At 38.9% G+C, this 25,698-nt stretch overlaps 1 protein-coding gene across 1 annotated transcript; it reads left to right on the top strand.

The window, feature by feature from the left end:
• Positions 1 to 3,638: 3,638 nt before the first annotated feature.
• LOC125225548 (lysosomal Pro-X carboxypeptidase) lies at positions 3,639 to 25,600 on the top strand. Its single transcript, XM_048129305.1, has 8 exons — positions 3,639 to 3,879; positions 4,462 to 4,550; positions 5,264 to 5,421; positions 20,355 to 20,556; positions 22,600 to 22,840; positions 23,710 to 23,823; positions 24,432 to 24,648; positions 25,402 to 25,600. The coding sequence occupies exons 1-8, from the start codon at positions 3,682 to 3,684 to the stop codon at positions 25,578 to 25,580; spliced, it is 1,398 nt and encodes a 465-aa protein (XP_047985262.1). The 5' UTR covers positions 3,639 to 3,681; the 3' UTR covers positions 25,581 to 25,600.
• The last annotated feature ends 98 nt before the right edge of the window (positions 25,601 to 25,698 follow it).

The raw sequence follows: 25,698 nt of genomic DNA, 5'->3' as shown, positions 1-25,698 counted from the left end.
AAGTTCAAAACAATTTTCCTAGAAAGTCTTTATTATAACTTTTGTGATTTTTTTCATATTTTTTAAATATATGGTTCAAAAGTTAGAGGGGGGGACGCACTTTTTTTTCCTTTAGGAGCGATTATTTCCGAAAATATTAATATTATCAAAAAACGATTTAAGTAAACCCTTACTCATTTTTAAATACCTATCCAACGATGTATCACACGTTGGGGTTGGAATGAAAAAGAAAATCAGCCCCCACTTTACATGTAGGGGGGGTAAAAAAAATCATTTATTTCAGACAATACAGTCCATAGTATGTTAGTTACAGAAATACTTAAATTACTATGTTAGTACTTAAACTAAGATGTTGGGAGGTTGGTGGGTACCCTAATAAAACATTTTTTTCCATTTTTTATTTTTGCACTTTGTTGGCGTGATTGATATACATATTGCTACCAAATTTCAGCTTTCTAGTGCTTACGGTTACTGAGATTATCCGCGGACGGACGGACGGACGGACGGACGGACGGACGGACGGACGGACGGACGGACGGACGGACGGACGGACGGACGGACGGACGGACGGACAGACAGACATGGCGAAACTATAAGGGTTCCTAGTTGACTACGGAACCCTAAAAAGAAACATGTCTATGATTACGCCAGAGACATTTGCCTCCTGTATATCATAACATAAATTAAAATTTTGAAAACACCCCCGACGTAGTGCAGGGCATCATGAAACATGGCTAAGAACACTCCCGACTAATTCAGTTTTCAAACAAAAAATCAGATCGCTTCATCCGGTTGGGAGCTACAATGCCACAGGCAGACACACACACAAACAGATAGATAGACACGTCAAATTATAACACCCTGTCGTTTTTGCATCGGGAGTTAAAAAATACACGAGTTATTCCTACAGAATTGTCATAAATATAATTATTAATTAGTGTTGAACTGATAAAACATATAACCAAAAGCATGTGTATAATTTATTACTTTAAAATCGTTAAATATACATTGTATATGATACACGTGCGATAAAATAGTTGTTAATTGGCACTTAGGTATTTGTACCTAACTATAATATTAAATTAGCTGCTTGTAGGTAAATTATATCATAAATTAATATATCTAACTACGATGTACTAGTAACTTGACTATTATATAAACATATAAATACTATGCACGTTGTATGAGTAAATATCATATATTGGTAACTTAATTTTTCGTTTTAGATATAAATAATATGAAATATTGTTAGGAATTTGTCATGATAATAAATCAAGTTTTATAATGTTTATCTTATTTCATTTTAGTTTTAAAATAATTACGCCGTGGCTTGCGTGGGCGACGGTCGCGCGATGGTCGCGCGACGGCGATGCCACGCATACGAAATCAAATCTTATCGATATGGATGTATGAGACGCGACGGCGACGGTCGCGCGACGGTCGCGCGACCGTCGCCCACGCAAGACACGGCGTTAGCAGTTTATAATTACAGAAATCACCAAGCAAAAGCAAATCATGAAAGTAGATATAATTTGAGATTATAATTATGAACAGGACCAAGACGCAAATAATGACCAACAGCACAAAACATAATAGGGTCGAGGTAGATGGGCAGGCAATAAAATATGTCGACGAGTACCTGTACCTAGGCCAATTAGTTTCCTTCAGCCATAGACAGGACAAAGAAGTCGAAAGACGGATCCAAAACGCGTGGAGGAGCTATTGGTCTATGAAGGAACTGATGAAGGGCGACCTTAAAACGGAGACTCGTCGACATGTGCATCCTGCCTGTCCTAACCTATGGTGCTCAAACGTGGTCACTTACCGAGGCGCAAAAGACCAAATTGAAGGTTTGCCAAAGAGCCATGGAGCGCAGTATGCTAGGAGTAAAACGGATTGACAGAATCCGTAACTCTACGCTGCGCTCTAAAACAGGCATTACTGATGTTGGAGTTAAGACCGCCAAGCTGAAATGGGACTGGGCCGGGCATGTCTGTCGCATGCATCCGCAGAGGTGGGCAAAAATTGCCACGGTCTGGGTGCCGCAAGACGGGCGAGGATCTGGCAGACCTAGGCGGAGATGGCGGGATGACCTGGACGCATATCTTAGCGACTGGCCGGAGATTGCTCAGGACCGTGACGGATGGAGATCCATGGGGGAGGCCTTTGCCCAGCAGTGGGACACCATGTAGGCTATTAATAATATAATTATGTATTATTTTAATTATATTATGTATCGACTCTAAGTGTAGGTATTAGTGCCTAACACAAACAAACTATGTAGGTACTTGTAGTGTTCAATCGCATCTGTTGCGTTTTCTACAAAATTGTACAATATAGAACATACAAGTGATACAATAAGGTTGATGTTACAAATGCTCTAGTTACTAAGAATCTAGTAAACAATCGGGTAGTTTCATCCTAATTACCAAATTAATAGCTGTCATAGACAGAGACAGATAAATGGGAACAATATTGGAAGGAAGGAGACGCAGATATATACGCAAAAGTAATGCAGTACAATCGCGTACATCCTGCTGTGGAGGGGTCAAGTGAGCCGATAAGCGATGACGGGGGACAGTCAAGCGCAGAAGTGTTAAATTAACATGTAAACTGTAAGTGACCCTGAACCTGAACTCATACGTAATCTTGGTTATAGTTGGTAGTTGAGAAGTTTTTTCTTAATTTCAAAGTTAAAAATTGTCCCTATTGGGAAAACCTAAGGTAAGGTTATATTTTGTAAGGTTTTGTAGGTTGATTTTAAGATAAGCTAGTCCTGCAATCGTTAATCAGTTAAACTGTCATTTTGTGGAAACTTTAACATTTTATGGTTCTATTAAGTTTAACTAGGTATTTTTACATTTTGAAGCAATGAAATATCTCATAACCAAAGTCAGCTTGAAAAATTGTAACCACGAGAAGTTTCTAAATCCGTAAATTAACAATTTAAGACAAACGTAAGTAAGCCTGGTAATCTGAAATCTCTTTTTAATGATAATCGCTTTTAATCTATCGATTGAAGCTTGAATTTGTTTCAGTAGGATATTTAATTGTTACAAAATCTGAAATATATTGATTTAACACGATTTGCACTCATAATTCTAGAACTAGAAGGCTAGGCTTCGGCTAGAAGATGTTGATGCAATTCCTCGCCAAGACACCCGTGACCACGAACATAATGTGATGTTCGAAACCCATCCTCCTTGCGTTATCCCGGCATTTGCCACGGCTCATAGGAGCCTGGGGTCCGCTTTGACAACTCATCATCCTCCTTGCATTATCCCGGCATTTGCCACGGCTCATGGGAGCCTGGGGTCCGCTTTGACAACTAATCCCAAAATTTATCGTAGGCACTAGTTTTTACGAAAGCGACTGCCATCCGACCTTCCAATCCGAAGGGTAAACTAGACCTTATTGGAATTAGTCCGGTTTCCTCACGATGTTTTCCTTCACCGAAAAGCGACTGGCAAATGTCAAATGACATGACATGAAAATCTAATATACTTAAAGTATATAATGCAAAGGATAATACAGAAGAGTTTTAATGACACATTCTAGTATTAACTTAAATACTATTCAATATTATGTCACCGACACTTGCGCGACCCACTGTACAAAAACAAGCAGACAAGAGCTACGGTCAGAACCGTTTGCACAACCGCGCTAAACCGACGTGCCACCATGTGGCGAATAACTATACCTTTACTTTTCACCCTAACTATAGTTAAATCTGAATATAAGTATACGACTAATTGGTTTACTGTACCGTTGGACCATTTCGGGTATCAGAGGACTGAGGTGTTTAAGATCAAGTATTTGGTGAACGAGGAACATTGGGACAGGGATGGCGGGCCGATCTTCTTTTATACGGGGAATGAGGTCAGTTTTTTGTTGTTGTACCTAGTGTTTTAAGGTTTTAGACAGACTATTATGTTGTTTGTTGCAATTGGGAAACCGATTTTAACTGTTCGGCAGTTTTAAGCAAGATGCAGTCACCGCGCACCAGCAATAACATAGCACTAAAAGAAGGTTAAAACTTCGGTGTAGATTACAAATTATGCTCGTATACTGTATTTTATTTGGATTAGGTACTTAAAAGTCTGTACCTACGAGTATATTCATTAGTAACTATCGCGTTAACCGAAGTTAACAATATTAAGTATACGTATAGGAACGTAAGTATCCATACTAATATTATAAATGGGAAAGTGTATGTGTCTGTTTGTTTGTCCGTCTTTTACGTGGAGATAGTTGAAGGAATGGAAATTGACATGGGCTTCTTTTTGTCTCTTTCTAACCCCCCATTTCCCTAAAACAGGGAAGTGGAAGTTTGTATTGAGCATTTCGCAATTTTCGAATTGAACGCGAGCAAAGCCTCGGGCATGAGCTATTTTACATAAGTAGTTCCTAGTGTACCTACCTAAAACACCTAGTTACCTAATGATTATTTGATTGGTCCAGGGTCAAATCGAGGTGTTTGCGAAGCACACAGGATTCATGTGGGATATCGCGGAAGAGTTCAAGGCTAAACTTGTGTTTGCTGAACATAGGTAAGTTGTATCATTTCTTTATTCTTTATTTATTTATTCCTTAAATTAACATTAACAGCCTAGCTAAACATGTCAATCGTACGTAGGGTATAAACATGATACGCACACAGGAGGGTATAAACATGGTATATTTATAAAAAAAAGTGTGGCGGAACATAAAATAGTATCTACTCACAAGGTCACAAGTAGATCGAACTTGCATGGTGTCATGATAAACTCCAAGTGACGGGCGCTTTCTAAGTGCTTGCTTAGCCATCATGACAATATTTCTGCATTGCAATAGGATGACAGGGTGCGTAGCCGAATGGCACAAATGCTCACGAAACGCTCACGAAACGAAACGCTCGTAGATATCTATCTCTATCGCTCGTGCGTATTGGCGCGACAGAGCCAGACTAACTGACGTGCCAGGACAGTTGACCTCATTTCCGGATACTAAATTGTGCTAAGTGAATAAAAATCTGTAGAACTTGAGTCCACGACAATGGGTGCTAGATGCACTATTGATGTTACTAAATTTAAATCAGCCCTTAATGTAAATCTTACCTGTAATATGAAGCGTCTTACCCGTTAAAGTTGCCTTATCCACTTGACCGTCCGACGATAGCATAGTATCCAAAATATGCTGCAGACCGTCCGCGGATACCATACTATCCCAAGGAGTGGAAAAAGAAACAGTCGACTAAGCATTATTAATAAGAACATTGTTACAGATACTACGGGGACTCGAAGCCATTTGGCGACAAATCTCTGGACAACGAGCACATAGGCTACCTGACGTCTGCCCAAGCATTGGCTGACTATGCTGACCTTCTCGACTATCTCCAGGATCATCAGGTGGTGCCCAAATACCCAGTCATCGCTTTTGGAGGTAAGATTATCAAGGAAGAAAGTCATTTCTTCAAAAAAAATCTCAGTAGCGCATTCCACGAGATTCCCCTCTTTTACGAAATGTGATTTTTCTAATACTCCTAAAAACGTTAAAACAGCGATTTTTATGTCTGACAGTATTGATATGAGAAAATGTCCAAGATATGAGAAAAGTGGAATAATTGTACCGGTGAAGGCTCGTTTTCAAAAAATTGGCAAAAATCAATAATAGCAATTTATAATCACTAAGGCATAACAGCAATTTAAGTAAACGTTGCAGATTAATTTAGTATAAAACTTACTTCGATGTGATGTAGATTTTTAAAGAAATTGTCACTTAATTTTAGGTAATTTCTGAAAAAAATTGAATTCGCCTTAGGCTAGTTTACTCTTTTTCAAAAACTTAAAATAAAATCTAGTCTGAAAGGATTGTGGTACAGGATATACGAATTATAAATTTACCCATTTTAATATTCAAAATTGTCCAAATTTTACAAATAAGATCGACTGATTCAGCTCTATACGTGCGTTTTTCTAAACGTGCATTAGAGAAAAATTCATAATTAATTTAGTGAGTTAGTTTTCAAAAATCCAGTCTTATAAAAATCAAGATAATAAGATGCTCTAACTGGAACTTGAATTAAATAAATCTATTGGATAACGGAAAGTGTAGTATTTTACCGACTAAAACTATCAATTTTACATTCTTTTGACGTTTTTTTTGAAAGCAGCCTTAACTTTAATTGATGCCACCAAAATCAAAGCGTTTAGAACGCTTGTAGAAATGCCAGGTTGTCATAATGCGAATTATCACATTTGTTGTTGTGCACGCAAGGGACACCAAGGGCCCTAGTAGTTGCTTGGAGTAATGCTCAGCCAAACAGAGATGAGATATGATGAAGTTGGAGGGTTGAATGGAGGTTAAGTAAAACTGGTCATTGTGAATGATGTGTGTTGTATTGTCAATAATCAATACAGAAGAGAGACAAGTAAAACTAAACATACTTTATATAGTAAATTATTGCTTACATGCTATTTTATTCACATACGTGTGTCACATGTATGTTGCAGACAGTAACGTTAAGTTACTGTTAAAGTGTTAATTAGGGATATACTACATCTCCCCGTAAAGTTACTCTTCACCCCCACAAAGGAAGAAAAAAAAATGTGACATACGTGTATGAATTTACATTTTTTTTTTTTACTTACTTATTTTAAAATAACATAAACTTATTTTTATTTCAAATACATCTTAGTGTTATTCTTATGAGTTATATATATCTGATCATTTTTTGAAATCTTAACATTAGGTGACATATCTTCTATAACCTCATAAGGTCCATTATAAATAGAATCTAATTTATTGCCTACTTGATTTTTCAAAAGTACTAAGTCTCCTGGTTTATATTGAACAGAATTCATTTTCTTATCATACATTAATTTTCTACTAAATTTACTAGACATTAAATTATTTCTAGCTTCTGATTGAGCTCTTTGTAACCTATACTTAAATTCTTTAGGATAACTATCATAATTATAGAGAGGGTCGACAGAAGAAATTAAATTATTGGGCAAACGGCAGTGTTTGCCGAAAACTAATTCGAATGGCGTATATTGTGTCTCGGTATGCACGGTGGTGTTATATGAGAAACACCAATAACTTAACCAAGTGCTCCAATCGGTGCGGTTGTTACTACATTGAATCCTAAGATACGCACCTAGATTTTTGTGTGTGTTTTCAAGCGCTCCTATGGTTTCGTGGTGATAAGCAGTTGAGTGTAGCTTATTAACACCTAATAATTTACAAATATCGCTAAATACACTAGACATAAATTCGGTACCTTGATCCGTTATAATGTCGCTTGGAATGCCATATCTTAAAACGAAATTATTTACAAAAGCTTTACTTACAGATTCAGTGTCTTTTCTTTCTAACGGGTATGCTTCTACGAACTTAGTCAGTTCACACTGAATTGTTAATACGTACTTATAGTTATAATTATCTATTTCTAAAGGTCCAAGTATATCTAAAGAAATTCTTTCGAAAGATGAGCTTGGTGTCGAAGTGATCACCATTGGTTCCTTAATGTACTTATTAGTGTGCTTGTTGTATTGACAATGTGCACATTTCTTAACGTACTCGTATACATCGTGGCTCATTCTTGGCCAGAAGTAGTGTTGCTTTATATTATTAAGCATTCTATTAACCCCCGCGTGTCCACTGGTGGGTAATAGATGGAAATCGTTTAAAATAACTCGTATTTCGTCTTTATCGTATACTTTTGTAACACCTCTTGTTACTAAGATCCTAGGAATATCACATTTATAGCTAGCTAAAAATTCATTTACTTTATGTGCATTTCGATTATTCTTTATAATTATAACTTCACTTATGTTTTGCTCCTTGCAAAATTGTTCTAATTCCCTCGCTAACACGCCTACGGTAGATAACGATCGGGATGTTAGATACATGCACGATTTGCTTGGTACGTACCAAAAATTTCCTTTACTACTCATTATTCCATTTCGACATGTCTTGTAGTTAGAGTTTAGTATTAATTCAATATAATTTTTTGGTGCTTTGATGATTTCCACCACTCTAGGTTGATCAAGCCTATCGTGTGCGGGATCATCTGTCACTAAGCTACCTTGATCACACGTTTGTTGTTGTTCTTGCTGCGCGCGTAACTTCCGTGATTGAGCTCTCGTTATGACTGATACAACGTTTGTCCTAATATTTTTTAAATCATCACTATTCATCGGTAAACGACTCAATGCGTCTGCAGCTGCATTGTTTCGTCCCGGAATGTATTCAATGTCAAAATTAAATTCCTCCAAATATAATCTATATTTGGTTAATCTGCTCGAAGGATCAGTCATTCCGAAAAGATAAATTAAAGGTTTATGGTCTGTGACAATTTTAAACTTTTTCCCATAGAGATATGGTCTAAAATGTCTTGTCGCCCAAACTATAGCTAGCAATTCCAAATCTATTATTGGGTATCGAGTTTCAGCTGGCTTAAGGTTTCGACTTGCATATGCGACTACTTTTCCATTGGAATTAGACAAAACTGCTCCTAAGCCTATCTTTGAAGCATCTGTATGTAAGGTAAACACATTATTTTCAGAAAAATCAGGATAATCTAGAACTTGTGGACCTGTAAGTATTTCTTTCAATTTTATAAAGGCTGTATCACACTCTGGGGTCCAATTGAAAACTGCATTTTTCTTAGAAAGTTGATTTAATGGATAAGCGATGTTCGCGAAATTTTGAATAAACCGTCTGTAATAATTGGCAAATGCTACGAATCTTTTAACCTCATCTGTATTTGTTGGTCTTGGATATTTATTTAATGCTTCTACTTTTGCTGGATCGGGTTCTACTCCATTTGAAGTAATTTTATGGCCTAAATACATTATGTCTTTTCGCAAAAATTCACATTTTAATGGATTTAACTTAAGATTTGTGCTTCTCAATCGTTCTAACACTCGAATAAGGTTATGGTTGTGTGACGTCATGGAGTTTCCTATGACAATGCAATCGTCTAAATATATGAAACATTGTTTTTAATTTAATCCGGACATGGCTATAGTCATAAGTCTAGAGAAAACACTAGGGCTTGTTCGCAGTCCCATGGGACATCGCTTCATTTGATACATCTTATCGGTCGTAAACGCTGTATACTTTCTGGATTCTTTGTCTAAAGCTAGTTGGTAATAACCTTGAGAAAGATCAAGTTTTGAAAAATATATACTACCTGCAAGGGAATCTAAAATTTCTGTTATATTGGGTAGTGGGAACTTATCATCCTGTATCTTATTGTTTAGCTGCCTATAATCAACAACTAACCTCCACTTCTTTTCTCCTAACTTATCACATTTTTCTGGAACTAGCAAAACTGGGCTGGACCATTCTGAAGTGGTCTCCTCTATTATATCATTATCTAGCATATTTTTAATCTGAGTTTGAAGTTCATTACGTAAGGCATGTGGTATTCTGTATGGCTTTACGTATACCGGACTTGAATTTTCTTTTAACTTAATTTTGTGCTGTAGCAAGTTAGTTGTAGTTAGCTTGTCGCCGGGCAGATGAAAAACATCTGCGTATTTTGCGCAAATTTGTTCTATGCTTAATTGTTCCTCTTTATTTAAATAAGTCTCTAAATTTAAAAGATCTAATAATGTTTTTACTCTATCAACACTAATTTTCCTTGAATCAAAATTGCAAATATCAAAATGACATAATCTGTGTACATTCAAACTTGATAAATCTAAACTGACTGGCTTATCTGTCGTATTTAATATTCGTACTGGTATTTTACCTTTCTCTGGTCTTGAAATGACACCTGCTACAAAAACGCCTTCTTGCATTTCTTCCGATAGTACTACACAATCATCGGTCAGCTGTGACGCGATGTGAGTCATAATTTCGCAGCGAGGTGGTATGTTTTGAATAAAACTACTTTTAGAATACACGTTCATAGGTATTGAGATAGTTTGACCTTTGTCCTCTAAAAATAATGCATTATGTTTATAACTTATGTCTGCATTGTAGCGTAAGAAAAATTTTTCACCTAAAATAGCTTCAGCTGAGCATTGCAAATTCTTAAAAACATGAAACTTTCCTTTGCAAATAAAACCGTTAAAGTCTAAATCTAAATAAATGTATCCGTCTGAAATTAAATCTCCACAAACTCCCGTAATAGTAATGCTATCTCCTTGCACTCGTTTAAGGAGATCGGGTTTGTCTTGCAAATATTCATACCTAATAGCACATAGGCCTGCTCCACTGTCGGCCAAAAGTTTTAATTTATGTCCATAACCTACAATACAATTTACCGTACTATAATTATTTTTGTTATAGTTAAATATAGCACTATTCATGTTAGTCACGAAAAAACTGCTTATTTGGCTTTACGTCCTCCTTTGCCGATCGTATGTGTTGAGCACGTGAGTGCGCGGGCGCGGGCCGCGGCGGGGTCGCGCGCGCAGGTCGGCGAACGCTGGATGCGCGGTCAGCAAAAGGCTGTGGCCGCGTAGCTCTATTTGTCGGGAAGTGTTGCGAAATACTTGCATTACGGCTATTATTAGAATAATACCGTGTTCTAAATGTATTTCTGTCTGTATTATAACTTTTACTCCTATCGTAACGATTAGAATAATTATTTCGGTTCCCGTTGTTATGATAATGATTACGAGAACGTCCGCGTCCGTAATGTAGGATCTGATCGTCCCGTGGTGATGAACTGTACTCATCAATGGCTGTCCTAATAGCTTCGGGCAAAGATGTAAATTGCCTAGAAGATATTATTGTGCTTAATTTTGGGTCTGAAAGACCATCAGCAAAGCGCTTAATAGCTGACTTTTCGTTCAGTGGCCGCAGTACGTCGTACCTACTGTCGTTACCGTCGGCCTGAGAAATAGTCAAATTGACAAAAAGATCCTCAATTTCAGCTCCGAAAGCTTCTATTGTTCTCCTACCTTGTCTAGCTCTGTAAAGCTGAGCCTGAATTGATTCGGACGATTTTTTAGGAAGCAAAAATGTACGCATATCCGAAACGAGAGACTCTACGCTAACGTATGACGTCTTTAACCTGAGCTTAGCGCTAGACGAAAGTCTTGTTTTTAAAACAAATTCTATCAATGTCCGCTGAGATTCGGTATTAATAATCGTACTGTACATGAGAATACCATCTATTAACTGTTTAGTTGCATCCTCTTGTCCTGTCATGACGCCATGACGGGCAACAAGGCGATGGCCGTTTTAACGTCAAAACTAGGTTTAGCCATTTTTCCGTCTGTTTGGGAATCCGTATCAAAGAATTGTAACCATAACTTAATCCTCTCGTAAGTTTCTTTGACTTCGCCTATAAGTCTATTACCTAATTCTATTTCTGAAGAACTAAATTCATCCTGCTTTTTCTTTAACTGAGACACAATATCCGCAAAATGGTTATATAATTCATTTGATTCCTCTAATTTCCTTCTACCTATTTCTTTCCGTCGCCTCTCTGGACCTAACTTCGAAATATCCTCTTTTAACTTATTTAGTTTATCGCGTAAAGACTGTAATTCTAATAACATAATAAATTTGTCACCTCAATTAATTAAAAAAAAAAAAATGCTGCAAAAAGGATCCCTATAAATTGCTAAATAACATGACAAAATAATATAACTAACTTACATAGATAGCGGCAATGTACTTCGCTTAGTAGGTCATGTTGAATTGTTGACGCTGCATTCCGCGCTGGCACGGGCGGGCGGTCGGGCTGTCGCGTGACGCTGGTTGGCAACGTGAGTCTTCCATGTGCACGTGACCGATGCTCTGCTACAGAAGATGACGCGGGCCGGGCTAACCCTGGACTCCCTCGAGCTGGGCCGGGATAACCCTGGACACCTCTTGATGATGGGCCGGGATAACCCTGGACACCTCTTGATTCGCGAGCCGGGAAACCCTGGACAACGCTCTTCTTTCTTCGTAGGCTTATTTATATACAGTACATATTTTCTTTTTTCTTTTCTTCTTTAGTTTGCTGAGAGGCTTCTTTCTTCTTAAAAATGATTTCTTCAATGCTGATCTTCATAAAAGTAATCTTGTATCTTCAGTGCCGATCTTCATAATGGTGATATCTTCGTTAGGGTAATCTTGAATCTTCAATCTTGAATTGGTTTTCTGTCTTCATTATTGCGCTCCGTGGTGAAATCCGTTTCCTTGGTTCTACTGGTATGGGTCGCCATGAGATATGATGAAGTTGGAGGGTTGAATGGAGGTTAAGTAAAACTGGTCATTATGGATGATGTGTGTTGTATTGTCAATAATCAATACAGAAGAGAGAGCAAGTAAAACTAAACATACTTTATATAGTAAATTATTGCTTACATGCTATTTTATTCACATACGTGTGTCACATATATGTTGCAGACAGTAACGTTAAGTTACTGTTAAAGTGTTAATTAGGGATATACTACAATACAATGATTTACGTATTTGCATCACCAATACCTACTTGCAGGTTTTTCCTGGTATGTGGTATTTACTCGCGATAACTCAACAAACGGACTTGGTTGATAATAAACTCGATAGGTACTCATAATTATTTATTGCATTGTTCAGCATTCAATATAATATCGATCAAGTAATATCAATTTGTTCAGAAAACTTTGTAGTTCTATCCTCCATTTTCGATTTTTTGGTTGTTTTCCTTTTGAATTTTACTACCCACTCAGTTGCTCTTGGTAGCTCTTGTTCCCAACCTGTCACCTTTATTTAATAATATGTATAAAGTTCATTGAAAAATTGTCAAAAAAATCGTTATTATGCAGTGACAAATCTGTGTAGGTACTTGAGTAGGTAAGTAATTAGGCATATTAAACAAGTAATAACATGTACCTTTTAAGATATAAGCCTGTCAACCAAATTTTGGCAGTAGCAATGTACATCAAACTAAAGTATGGTATCCCTATGAAACGAACAAAAACCAGCAATGCACGTCGAACAGCAACAGATTTTTTTTTTCAAGGGGCTCGCTCCTTCCTTACGAATTAGATAATGTATTAAAAAGGGACGGATATATATTATGCTAGTTATTTCTCTTTTTGGTAGGTCGGAGATTTCCACAGATAAGATACAAATGACACGCGAACTTCCACCGTTTTTCAAAACTAGTGTTGCTAGCCCGCGAATTTTCAAATTTGCCGCCTTTTTCTAGTGACAAGATTTGGTTGACGGTCTATATTTCATGCATTTGCTACTAAATGACCAATTTTTTTATAATTTACCTCAACAGGCATTTTACTGGGTTATAAATTAGCCATTCAAAGTCTCACAAATTTTTTTGCCATATAAAAACAGTTTAGTTCAGAGCAGGCTAGTGAACCCTCACAATATAGATCAGAGGTCAGCAAATATCTCCGGGTTTCACTGATAACTGATAACCCGCCCGTAACTGGATGTGTCGAAGCAAGCCGGGCAAGCACGGTCGAGTGATATAGCGTATCGCGTCGGTGCCAACTGGAATAAGATGTATAACTAAACCGACCCCAGAGTCAGGATGTGATGAAAGTGAAAGAGGCGAAATAAGAAGTATGTCAGGATCTAGGATCGTAGCAAGTGGAAATCCGTGATCTCTGCTTACCCCTCCGGGAAACAGATATGACTAAGTACATATGTATTACCAAAGAAGGTTTAGATACACCCCAAGTCGGTCGAAATCTTTAGGAAAACACTAAACTAAAGAAAAAAATTGACGACTGGTCTGGCCTAACCCTGCCTGCTAATCCGATGGTCCCGGGTTCGAATCACGGGGCATTTATTTGTGTGAAGACGAGCACAGATATTTGTTTGAGTCTTGGATGTCTTCTTCTAATAGAGTTCGGAAAGAAAAGAGTCGTGATGTCGTGAAATGTATGGGGTCCAATACATTCCACGACTCTTCACTTTCCGAACAGACTAATCAGACTATGCATATGCATAGTCTGATTAGTCTGTTCGGAAAGTGAAGAGTACTTGTACTTATATAAGTACGTATTTATTTATACAAGTATCTAAATCGTCGCCTAGCTTTGCTTAGTTTGGGGGTTTGCGGCTAAATAGGTTGATCTGTGTAAGGTGTCCCTCGATTTATTTATTTACCATTTAATCTTTTTCTACAAATACTTTATAGACCAGGAAAAATAGCTTGACCTGGACATAATTCGATAACCGTAATTTTCTTTTTCTGTCGTATAAAGTATCATTAGTGATAGTTAAAATACAAATTATTAATCAAATTAGGGTTCTGATTCAATTTAAAAAAAAATAAAAACGAACTTTGAATAATTTTTGATTTTATAACTAAAGTATTAAATGTAATCCGGAAAAAGTGCTTGTATTATGTTGTGACACCTGCATTTCATATAAAAACATCTAATTTTTATAAATAATTCATACAGAACTATCATTTATAAAGAAGGTTTAGTAAGTTACACATTTTCAGGCGTATTTCACTAGAAAATATTGTTAACCGTAATCCTGCAATTTATTATGAATATAATATTACGTGTGTTGATAAATTATTAAAACTTATACCAATACTTTTGGCGCTTGTTCAAAATCTTAAATATTGATAATTTTAGGAAAGGAAAAATACTTAACTAAATTGAAAGATGGTAAATTTTGCCGTTAATATATTCTTAGTACTATACGAAATCAATTAAACAACAAATATGTAAGATTCATTACTTAATTGATATTTTTCTTACTTGCGCTTTAATATGAACGTTATTACCTGCAGAATAAGGTCGTGCACAGAGTAGGTATAGCTAGTATAGTAGTAGCGGGAACGGGCGGCGAGTCGTCGACACGTGTTTCGCTCGGCGATATCAAGGGCGCCGCGTTTTCAAAACGCTTCGATAACAAATATTTCACCGTCCAGTATAAGAGAGCTCCCTTATTACAAGTGACAAAAGTCATACAAATCAATTAGTCCGATAGGTCACGTTAAACTGGTCAAGTCGTTAGCTCAATAATAGTACCTATCGAGCTTGACGAGATGCTTGGATCACAACAACGTAATATGTATGAAAGCTTGCGGCGGCGCTTAAGACTGTATTCTTTCGAGTCGTGTGTAACGTATTTTGGCGAGGCAAATTTGAAGCACAGTGCGTGTCTGTCTCACTCACTCTTACGGTAAACCTAATGAACTGTTTCACTTTCAGAGGATTTTTGAAGTAATTTGGGTAATGTGACATTGTCGCGGTGAGGTCTTTCCGGTACAAATTTATCGGTGGATCTTTTCGGATTTGTGGACGATGAGCCGATGCGATGTCGCTTCATTTTGAAGTGTCGACTCTCGCAAGGGAGTTCTTAGAGGACCGCGAGGAGCGCGTGTGACTGTTGAGTTTTTGAATGATTTGAAGTTTGTGAATGATTTTATTTTGTGTGTATTTGTGTGGGCATGAGGTGTTTGTGTTGCGAGAGTCAAATCAATAATATGAGTGGTACAAATTTTATTAGGGGGCCTCATGTGTGAGAAACTCAACACTCGAATGCTGCGTAACAATGCGAGCCGAAATCGCCTAATCGGAAGTGTCCGACTTGGTATCGACTAATCTATACACGTTGTAACATGAGAAACCAGAAATCAAAACCTGGTTTCTGGTATCTGGTACCCGGTAACCGGTAACCGGTATCCTGTATCCGGTATCCGGTATCCGGTATCCGGTAACCGGTATCCGGTAACCGGTATCCGGTATCCGGTAACCGGTAACCGGTATCCGGTATCCGGTAACCGGTAACCGGTATCCGATAACCGGTATCCGGTAACCGTTAACCGGTAACCGGTGACAGGTCTCCGGTATTCGGTGACCGGTAACCGGTAACCAGTAACCAATGACCGTTAACCGGTATCCGGTAAACGGTGACCGGTAACCGGTAGACGGTAACCGGTATCCGGTAAACGGTAGACAGTAACCGGTAACCAGTATCCGATATACGGTATCCGATATCTGGTTTCCCGTTTCTGGTTTGGTTTTGGTTTTGGTTTTAGTTTTAGTTCTGTTAGTTTAAACAAAAACAAAACTGAAAACGAAAACGGAAACCGAAACGGGAATGGAAACGAAAACCGAAATCGAAACCGAAACCGACACCGAAACCTACACCAAAACCGACACCGAAACCAAGACCAAAACCGAAACCGAAAAAAATATTTAAGTTCCTAGAAGTAAAGAGTGACAGAGATAGCACTATAATCATTTAAGTTCTTGGTAGTAAAGAGTGACAGACATAGCACTCATGTTAGTCAAACTCGTGGTATGTGCACTTCCCGCACACAGTAAAGAGTGGCAGAGATAGCACTATAATCATTTAAGTTCCTGGTAGTAAAGAGTGACAGAGATAGCACTGTAATAATAAAATTTATGTTCCTGGTAGTAAAGAGTGACAGAGATAGCACTATCATAATTAAAGTTCCTGGTAGTAAAGAGTGATAGAGATAGCACTCATGTTAGTCAAACTCGTGGTATGTGCACTTCCCGCACACAGTAAAGAGTGACAGAGATAGCACTATAATAATTTAAGGTCCTGGTAGTAAAGAGTGACAGAGATAGCACTATAACAATTTAAGTTCCTGATAGTAAAGAGTGACAGAGAATAGAGATAGCACTATAATAATTTAAGTTCCTGGTAGTAAAGAGTGACAGAGATAGCATTTTTGTTATTTAAATTTCTGTTAGTAAAGAGTGACAGAGATAGCACTATTGTTATTTAAATTTCTGTTTGTAAAGACGTAAAGAGTGACAGAGATATCACTCACGTTGGTCAAAGACGTGGTTTATGGACTACTATTTGGACCCCCCAATGTCACGCTTTTTTAATCCTTTAACATGGATTGTCACATTTAGTATGACGTAATATATGAATGACGCCTAAAGATTGAGAGAGACAGCAATATTGTTCTTCAAATTCGTGGTAGTGAGAACAGGGTGCGTAGCCGAATGGCACAAACGCTCACGAAACGAAACGCTAGTAGATATCTATCTCTATCGCTCTTGCGTATTGGCGCGACAGAGCCAGACTGCGTTTCGTTTTCGTTTCGCGTCGGAGAAATGGCATTCGGCTACGGGGCCTGAACAGAGACAGCACTATGTATCGCGCGGCCGCCGACTACGCAAGTCACCGCGTAATTATAATAACCGTTCGGCTCCTTTTTAGATCGTGTACAGTCAACAACACAGCTGGCAAGACAAAGTGCCAAAAATATGTATAGAGTATTTTATTTCCTGTACAAGTGTTGGTACTTGGTACATTAAGGTGTGTGTATACATATATTTGGCACTTTATCTGTATTCACAGCTGAGTTGCTGACTGTACCAATAACGATCAACTATGAACTTTTGTGGTTTGTTTTAAATAGTTCTATGCAGATATAGATTAGAATACCTATTCTATCGGTACTTTTTGTATAGGTTATTATAATAACTGGACAAAATAATTATAATCAGTGCCGGCGCACTCCGCGATCACGATTCTTTCGCCGAGCTACAAGGCCTTGATATATAGGATGTATTATTTTATCAGCAACAAAAATATGTGATGATATTGAATTAAGGCAAAACAAGACATATAAACGCTCTCCATTATTTCCTCCCTGGTTTATGAAGCTAGAACAATGATTTTTAACACATACGAAATTCGTACACTGAAATAAAGTGATGATACTATAAATATACTCGACATTCAAAGTCGATAATCTAGTGACGTGAGAAGTTATTGATATAACAGAATTTTGCACAAAATAGGCTCACCCTTTGATGTTGAAAATGCCGCCACTCTATAAAACAAACAGACCGCACACGAGCAGCCGACATTAAATTCTATTGCACGGCGCGAAGGTCGAAAGCCGCGCCCGCACCTGGGCGTAGGTAGCGAGATCGGGTGCACGTGCGCTTACCTTTGAAATCGCCGACACGCAGGTGTCGCCGTTCGCCCTCTCTTTTCATTTATGTTTCTGTTTCAATCGGTTAGCCGTTTGCCGGCCGGCAATAAAGGTTGTTTTTTTAACCGACTTCAAAAAAAGTAGGAGGTTCTCAATTCGACTGAATGTTTTTTAGGGTTCCGTAGTCAACTAGGAATCCTTATAGTTTACCCCTGTCTGTCTGTCTGTCCGTCCGTCCGCGGATAATCTCAGTAACCGTAAGCACTAGAAAGCTGAAATTTGGTACCAATGTATCAATCACGCCAACAAAGTGCAAAAATAAAAAATGGAAAAAAATGTTTTATTAGGGTACCCCCCCTACATGTAAAGTGGGGGCTGATTTTTTTTTTTCATTCCAACCCCAACGTATGATATATTGTTGGATAGGTATTTAAAAATGAATAAGGGTTTACTTTTACTAAGATCGTTTTTTGATCATATTAATATTTTCGGAAATAATCGCTCCTAAAGGAAAAAAAAGTGCGTCCCCCCCCCCCCCCCCCCCCCCCCCCCCTCTATATTTTGAACCTTATGTTTAAAAAAATATGAAAAAAGATCAAAAAAGTAGAACTTTATAAAGACTTTCTAGGAAAATTGTTTTGAGAAAAATACGGAAAACTACGGAACCCTACACTGAGCGTGGACCGACACGCTCTTGGCCGGTTTTTTTGTATGTATGTTACTCGATATCTCCGAGAATCGTGGACCGATTTTCAAATTATTTTTTTTAATCGAACGGGTATAACTCCGAGATGGTCCTATTGGCACCAAGTCGGGGTCTGATGATGGGATCTTGGAGAAATCGAGGGAACTCTTCAAATGTTATAGGCACATGTAATGTTTTTAGTGTATTTTTAATAGGTACACCAATATTTACGATTGATGGTAAAAATTTTAATGTCGCTGAGCTGATGATGGAAGGTCAACTCCTCAATGGTTAGGAGTTAAAGGATAATTCTTTCACTACTGTACGTATATAATATCAATAGGAACCACTAAAATCAATAAATAAATAAATTTTTCTTTAATATAAAACCGCCTTCAAAAATAAGCGCGTTACAAAACACGGAGAAACTAAAACGCAAAAAATAATAAACCTTTGAATTCAGATTTCTTATCGTATTGCAATAATCTAAACATCCAAATTATAAACAAAATCAATTATTTTTGGAGTCGGGGCCAGTCTGGGTATGGTTGGGTGGGGCAAACAGGCATGAGGGATAAGAAATCTGAATTCAAAGGTTTATTATTTGCATTTTTATTTGACATTTTATAAACTGTACGAAAAAGATCCGGATATTCATGCAACTTTTCCATGGTTTCGAAATATCTGTAATGTTCGGATAATTTTCGCATAGGGTGAACCCAATATCTCCTGTGCCTCTGCATATTGAGAATTTGCAGCAAGGCAAACGCATCTTCATCATCGGACGAGGAAGACGTTTCCGCAACGAAATCAGCCTGTATAATGACGCATCGAGCCGTGTTTTCACCTCTTGTGTGTAATTTAGATTGCGTCCGCGCCCCGTCCGCGCCTCGTCCTCGCCACGCCCGCGCCACGCCACGTCCGTTGTGTTTATTTTAGACGTAAGACGCGCCCCCAGGCGGCGCGGCGCGCGCCACGCCGCCGCCACGCCGCCTGGGGCGCGTCTTACGTCCTTCCTATACAAAATGTACTGAGGAGACGATTTTTGAATTACACTCAGGTGGCGTGGCGCGGACGTCCGTTGCGCGCCCCGAGACACGCGACGCTCTGGTGTGGCCGGTACCTTACGTCCCTAACCTATTAACCGATCCGCCGCGGTGACGCGGCCGGTGCGCGGCGCGCTCTCCCGGCCCGCGCCCCGCGCACTCCCCCGCCCCGCGCCAGCCGCTCTACGACAACTTTGCACCCTTTTAAATTACTGACATTTACAGTTTCTTAAGCGCGACCTTCACAGTATTAATTTTGATAAAATCATGTATATACACAAAAACCTGGTCTTAAGCAAAAAAATCTCAGTTACAATTTATACCTACTGAGAAATTCATGTTTATTTAAGCGTTAAAAATATATGTTTAAGATCGGTGCTAAATGTCTATATATACTTAATACTATGCAAATTGATATATATATCATGGTCACCATTTTTACCTACCTAGATATTCACATTAAATGAAAACGGTAAAAAAAAGTACACAATCAGATTTATTTTCTGTGTAATATCGCTAATAACTGATCGCATCTGAGTGCACCACAAAGTTAATCTAACAAAGTTTTCGGTTAACTATTTTGCTGTTAGCGAAAAGTGGGATAATGTACTTTATCTCATGATTTTTATAAGATATGAATACGATCGTATTTTTTTTTATCTATGTACATAATTACTATTTGATGCTTAATAATAATACCCAATAAAATATCAAAAAGGACGAGTTATTGAATTATGTCCAGGGTACCTTACTTTTACTCCACTATTAAGACTCATTCCATTGATTCCAGGATCATACGGCGGTATGCTGTCAGCCTACATCCGTATGAAGTACCCGCACATGGTTACCGGCTCCATTGCTGCGTCAGCACCCATCCATATGTTCCCTGGCATGGTGCCTTGTGAGGCCTTCCCTCGAATTGTGACGTCATCGTTCAACCTCGCTGGGGAAACTTGTGTTCAGAATATCAAGGCTTCTTGGGCCACGTTGAGGTAAGAAACATATACCAAAGGACCGTCACATCATCTTTCAACATACCTGACTTCATTTGTTTGGAACCTACTAACGAATCTTATACCTCTTCACCTTGGTAACCAACGTCATTGTGTCTGCACTCCATGAGGTAAGACACATCCTCATTGCTGTATCGATAAATATCGTATTATCGAATGAAATATCCCCTTGGTCACCGGTACCGCTATTAGGGGCGCAAGGTTCCATTTATGTTGTTACCATGATTGAACATAGGTCTATATATATCTTTTCATATCATAAAAGGTGGTGAGATTTTTTCCCCTATCATCACCAATATCATCATACATACATACACACATACAATCACGCCTGTTTCCCAGAGGGGTAGGCAGAGTTCACGGATTTCCATTTACTACGATCCTAGCAAACCACTTTCCCTTCACACCCTTCTATAACGTTTCTCATACACGCTCGTCGGTTTCGAGTACTTCTGACAGACCAGGAGTGCGTAGTCGAATGCACAAACGCTCACGAAACGCTCACTATAGTATCTCTTTCGTAGCAATATATCTCTATCGCTCTTGCGTATTGGCGCGACAGATCCAGACTATCTTTCGCGGCGTTTCGTTTTCGTTTCGCGTCGCAGAAATGCCATTCGTCTACGGGGCCTGGCCTTTTTGCAAATATTTCCCCGATTTGGTCGAGAAAAAATCGCCTAGGTCTTCCACTTCCAACTGACCCTTCCAATATTACCAATCCATTATAATTTAACGAGTCTTGTTGGGAAGCTAATCACCGCCAATCCTGTATTTCATGCTCGTACAATATATTCTCACTTGCCTCAGATGTGTGATTGCTTTTGTGACAGTAATTTATTTTATTTTTGAACTCATCGTATACAATTATGCTCATAGTGACACAACTACAGTTAGTATCTTTAGTATAAGTATGATATTAAGATTTTGTTTGAACTGTATGTTATTGAGGCTTACATTCAAATTAGGACTGCACACATTAGTTCTGCGTCAAACAAATAAACGTTACTTAACACATACCCTACACTACTTACAGACGTTTTTGTATGGCATGTTTATTACTTAGTCGGACAAAAGTGATTCCCGTCCCTTCTTTAAACTGGATTCAAATCTCAATCGATTATTTAAGTGGTCCTTCGATGCATTAAGCATTATACTATTTAGATGATTATTCACGTCGATCGTATCTCTGTAATTCTGTATCTACATCTTGTTCTGTACAAATAGTGACAATTTAGGACAAGTAGGATAACAAGGACAATCTCAGTGTGGGTCAGGATGGTCAGGATCATTCTAGTAAGCGTCAACCGCTTCTGCATCTCATAAAATGCTGCCAATTGTAGCGAAGGGGTGTAATCATCTGATCACATATACTTGGGAGATCTTTACTGTGATTGAAAGTATTATACATAAACATCTGTACTAAAGGACAATTCATAATTTACCGACACAATGTACTTGTGAAAACATTTAAAAGAATAAAAACTAGTTGGCGAAACTTCCTACGCAAAGTTGGCGAAGTATCCCTTTGACTGTCTCTCTCCCCAGATTTATAAATAGGTGTTACAATTAAATAGAATACATACTTAGATATTTATTTGAGAAAACAGGCAAGGCAAATTACACATTACAACAAAACAGAAACCAATTAAGTGCTACGAAATGGCCTCATCTCATCTACTGGTGACTTCAAGTGGTTGATCTTCCGATGAGACCATCAAGTGAGAAAGATTTACGATACCCCAATAGATACTCTTATGTTACTCTTGGAGTTAGGCGGGACATGTTGCTAGGCAGGGTGATGGCAGGTGGACTAAAATGTCAAGAAGTGCTTAGCATCCGTTGACTCGTTGGGTCGACTACATCCGGAAAATTGCGGGTCACAATGAGATGAGACTAGCCCAAGACAGGGAGAAGTGGCGTTACTGGAAGAGAGGCCTATGCTCAGCAGTGGGCGATAAAGGGCTGATATTATGATGTTACTCTTATAATTCGTGAGCTAACTCGCATTATTTCTCATTCCAGAAACTTTTCCACAACAGCCAACAGCTCCGAATGGCTCCAGAAGAACTGGAAGCTCTGCGACCCAGTCCGCAACGCGACCGAGGTTCAACAACTCATAGATTTCATCGGCAACATGTACGGGACTTTGGCTATGGTCAACTATCCCTTTGCGAGTGATTTCCTAATGCCACTGCCGGCTAATCCTGTCAGGGTTGTGTGCCAGTATCTAAATGAGACTTTGAAGGGACAGGCCCTGTTAGAGGTAAATAAATTTATTTTAAAAATGCTCCAATCTTTATTTATCTTCACAATGTGAAGTTCAACAGGTCATAGATTTCGTCCACTTCATGGACAGGGCTTTGGCTGTGGTCAACTACCCGTTTGCGTGTGGTTTCCTGGTCCCTTTGCGGGCTAATCCATTCAGGGTCGTGTACCAATAGGACCATTGTCTGAATCAGTAAATGAAAAAAGGCGTCGAAGAGATAGGCCTTGTTACAACTGTTACAAGTAAAGAAATTTTGAAATGTTTCAATCTTTGCTTCGCGAAAGATATCCAAGAACTTAATGTTCGTATGTTCTATTTATAAAAAAAAAACGTTTATTTCAGATCCATCATTGATCCATAAGATGTTAGTACAAAAAATAAAAATAAAAATTTAAGAGCTATGTTAGTTAGTTTCTACATTAAACACTAAGATAATAACTAAAACTATAAGACCTACAGCAAGTACCTAAAGAACTATTAGGCAGATGTGTCGATTCAAAAAGCTTTATTTAGCTCTCCCAATCGACACCTCCACCCAATACTTGGTAATCGGGCAGTCGAGGCGCTCGGCCAACACCCTGAGAAGACTATTGCTGCTGCCGCGCACCCGTCTCAGCATGGAGGCGATTCTTTTTTACTACTGTCAACTTTGCATCGGTTTTCGGATACGGATCGGATACTGTTGAATTGTTGATAGATAAAAGTTAAACAGGGTTGTCCGGTTGTAACTGATTAGACGTGGAAGAAACAAGCCAACAAGTCAATACCGTTTTCGCGAAGTTCGAAATCAAGAAGCTGCCCTCACTGACCCAAAAATAAAATACACCCCGTACTCTTATTTGACAATTATTTGTCTGTGTTTTCAGGGTATCGGCAAGATGCTGCAAGTGTATGCCAACTACAACGGTTCGAGTAAATGTGTTGACTACAAAAAAGGAGAAGACTTGGGCAATTTGGACGCTTCTGGGTGGAACTATCAGGTACGTTGTGAACTTTGTTTTTATAGACGTCCTTGGTAAAAAGCGTATGGCCCATGATGATTATCATTCGCTTGCCCTTACCCAAATTACTTTGGGGTCAGCGCAACATGTGTTTTTATTCGAACCCTCTCTATTGAACGTCATCTCATCATTCACTTGCATTCGTTTCATATCCTCTCTCACACAGTCCATCCACCTTTTCTTTGGCTTCCCTCTAACACTCCAGATATAAATTCCTGATTCTTATCCCGCATACACTCTATTTTACTGAAAAAATCTCGGCACGGAGCTCATTCTACAGTCGAATGTTGTGAAACACACATCAATTCATCATCATCCTCTTAAATACTTTTACTTAGGACCAGTTGCATCAACCACATTTGACAGACACATCATCGTCACGTCACGCAGCAGAGGTGTATGGAACTTCACAAACAATAAAATTTAACGAATGCTTTAACGGTAATAGACACTTTGGTGCAACAGGGTTTGGCCCTCACACGTCTCCTTTCTAAGCTCAAGAGAAGCTTGGGAAAATTTCAAATTTTATGTTTCGTCAAAGCGTATTTCAATTTTACCAATTATTTTTTCAAAAAAATTTCTTCCAGGCCTGCACAGAAATGGTGATGCCAATGTGCACCACCGGCGTTCACGACATGTTTGAACCCGTCCCGTGGAACTTCACGTCTTATTCCAAGGAATGCTATGACAAGTTCAAGGTGTATCCTAAGGAGCAGAGCGGAAAAACTGCGTACGGCGGAGACAGGATCCAGGCTGCATCCAACATCGTGTTTAGTAACGGACTCATGGACCCTTGGGCTGGAGGTAAAAAAGACGATTCTAGTCTAATCTGTGGTAGCGCACGCAAAGAGACGTCGTTGTACAACTCTGTTTGTAATCCAATATCTACTTAACTTATGCCTGAACGTTGCCGAATATTTCTAAAAGCAGGAGTTGCGTGACCTTGTGTTTTTCTTGCACGATTTGATATAAAGGTGCCAGCCGTAACCGAATTGCAAACGTCGACGCCAGACGCCGACAGAAATGCAGTCTGGCTCTGTCGCGCCAATACGCAAGAGCGATAGAGATAGATAGCTACGAAAGATATTATAGTGAGCGTTTGTGCATTTGGCTACCGTACTCTGATCCTTTTGTGACTATACACGAACACCGTTCACACACTGCACACTTGCACAGTCGCAGTTATTAAGACTGATAATCCATAATCCTCTCTAGAGTGTGATACGTTTTTTGGGTGGTGCCCCAAATTGACGAAAATCTGTATCCACAGTAAAGCAAACTATTTACCCCTCTACCCCTCTAGGCAACAAGGGCTCCCTAAATTTTTCGGTGCATCTATTAGGTCCGGACCTTGTTTAAGGGGAAGTCCTGTCCTGGCCCCGTAGCCGAACGGCAATTCTACGACGCGAAACGAAAACGAAACGCCGCGAAAGGTAGCCTAACTCTGTCGCGCTATTACGCAAGAGCGATAGAGATAGATATCTACGAGCGTTTCGTTTCGTGAGCGTTTGTGCCATTCGGCTACGCACGCTGTTCTTAAGACGATTTTTTTTTCAGGTGGAATCCTGAACAGCATCAGCGACACGGTACAAGCGGTCATCATCTTCAACGGAGCGCACCATCTGGACCTCATGCCGGCCAACCCTGCGGACCCTGATACGGTGAAGATGACTCGCAACACCCACAAGGAACATATCAGGAAATGGATCGCCGAGTTTAGGGCTCCTGCTAAATAGGGAATAAAGAATAGGATTTATTTGGTGTTTTATTTCGTAATCTCTTTATTCAGACATGTATTAAATCAAATAATAGCGCCAAACTGCATAGCCGCCTCCGAAGGATTGCTTGTATTTT

This window comes from Leguminivora glycinivorella, chromosome 4, assembly GCF_023078275.1.
Source record: "Leguminivora glycinivorella isolate SPB_JAAS2020 chromosome 4, LegGlyc_1.1, whole genome shotgun sequence".
NCBI classification, from domain to species: Eukaryota; Metazoa; Arthropoda; class Insecta; order Lepidoptera; family Tortricidae; genus Leguminivora; species Leguminivora glycinivorella.
Note: the sequence above shows the minus strand (reverse complement) of the source record. Positions and strands in the feature narration are given on the sequence as shown.

Excerpts from the sequence above, each read along its gene's own strand:
- LOC125225548 (XM_048129305.1), top strand. The coding sequence starts at position 3,682 with ATGTGGCGAATAACTATACCTTTACTTTTCACCCTAACTATAGTTAAA. Across the intron at positions 3,880-4,461 it reads TCTTTTATACGGGGAATGAG|GGTCAAATCGAGGTGTTTGC; the intron begins GTCAGTTTTTTG and ends TGATTGGTCCAG. Across the intron at positions 24,649-25,401 it reads CATGGACCCTTGGGCTGGAG|GTGGAATCCTGAACAGCATC; the intron begins GTAAAAAAGACG and ends TTTTTTTTTCAG.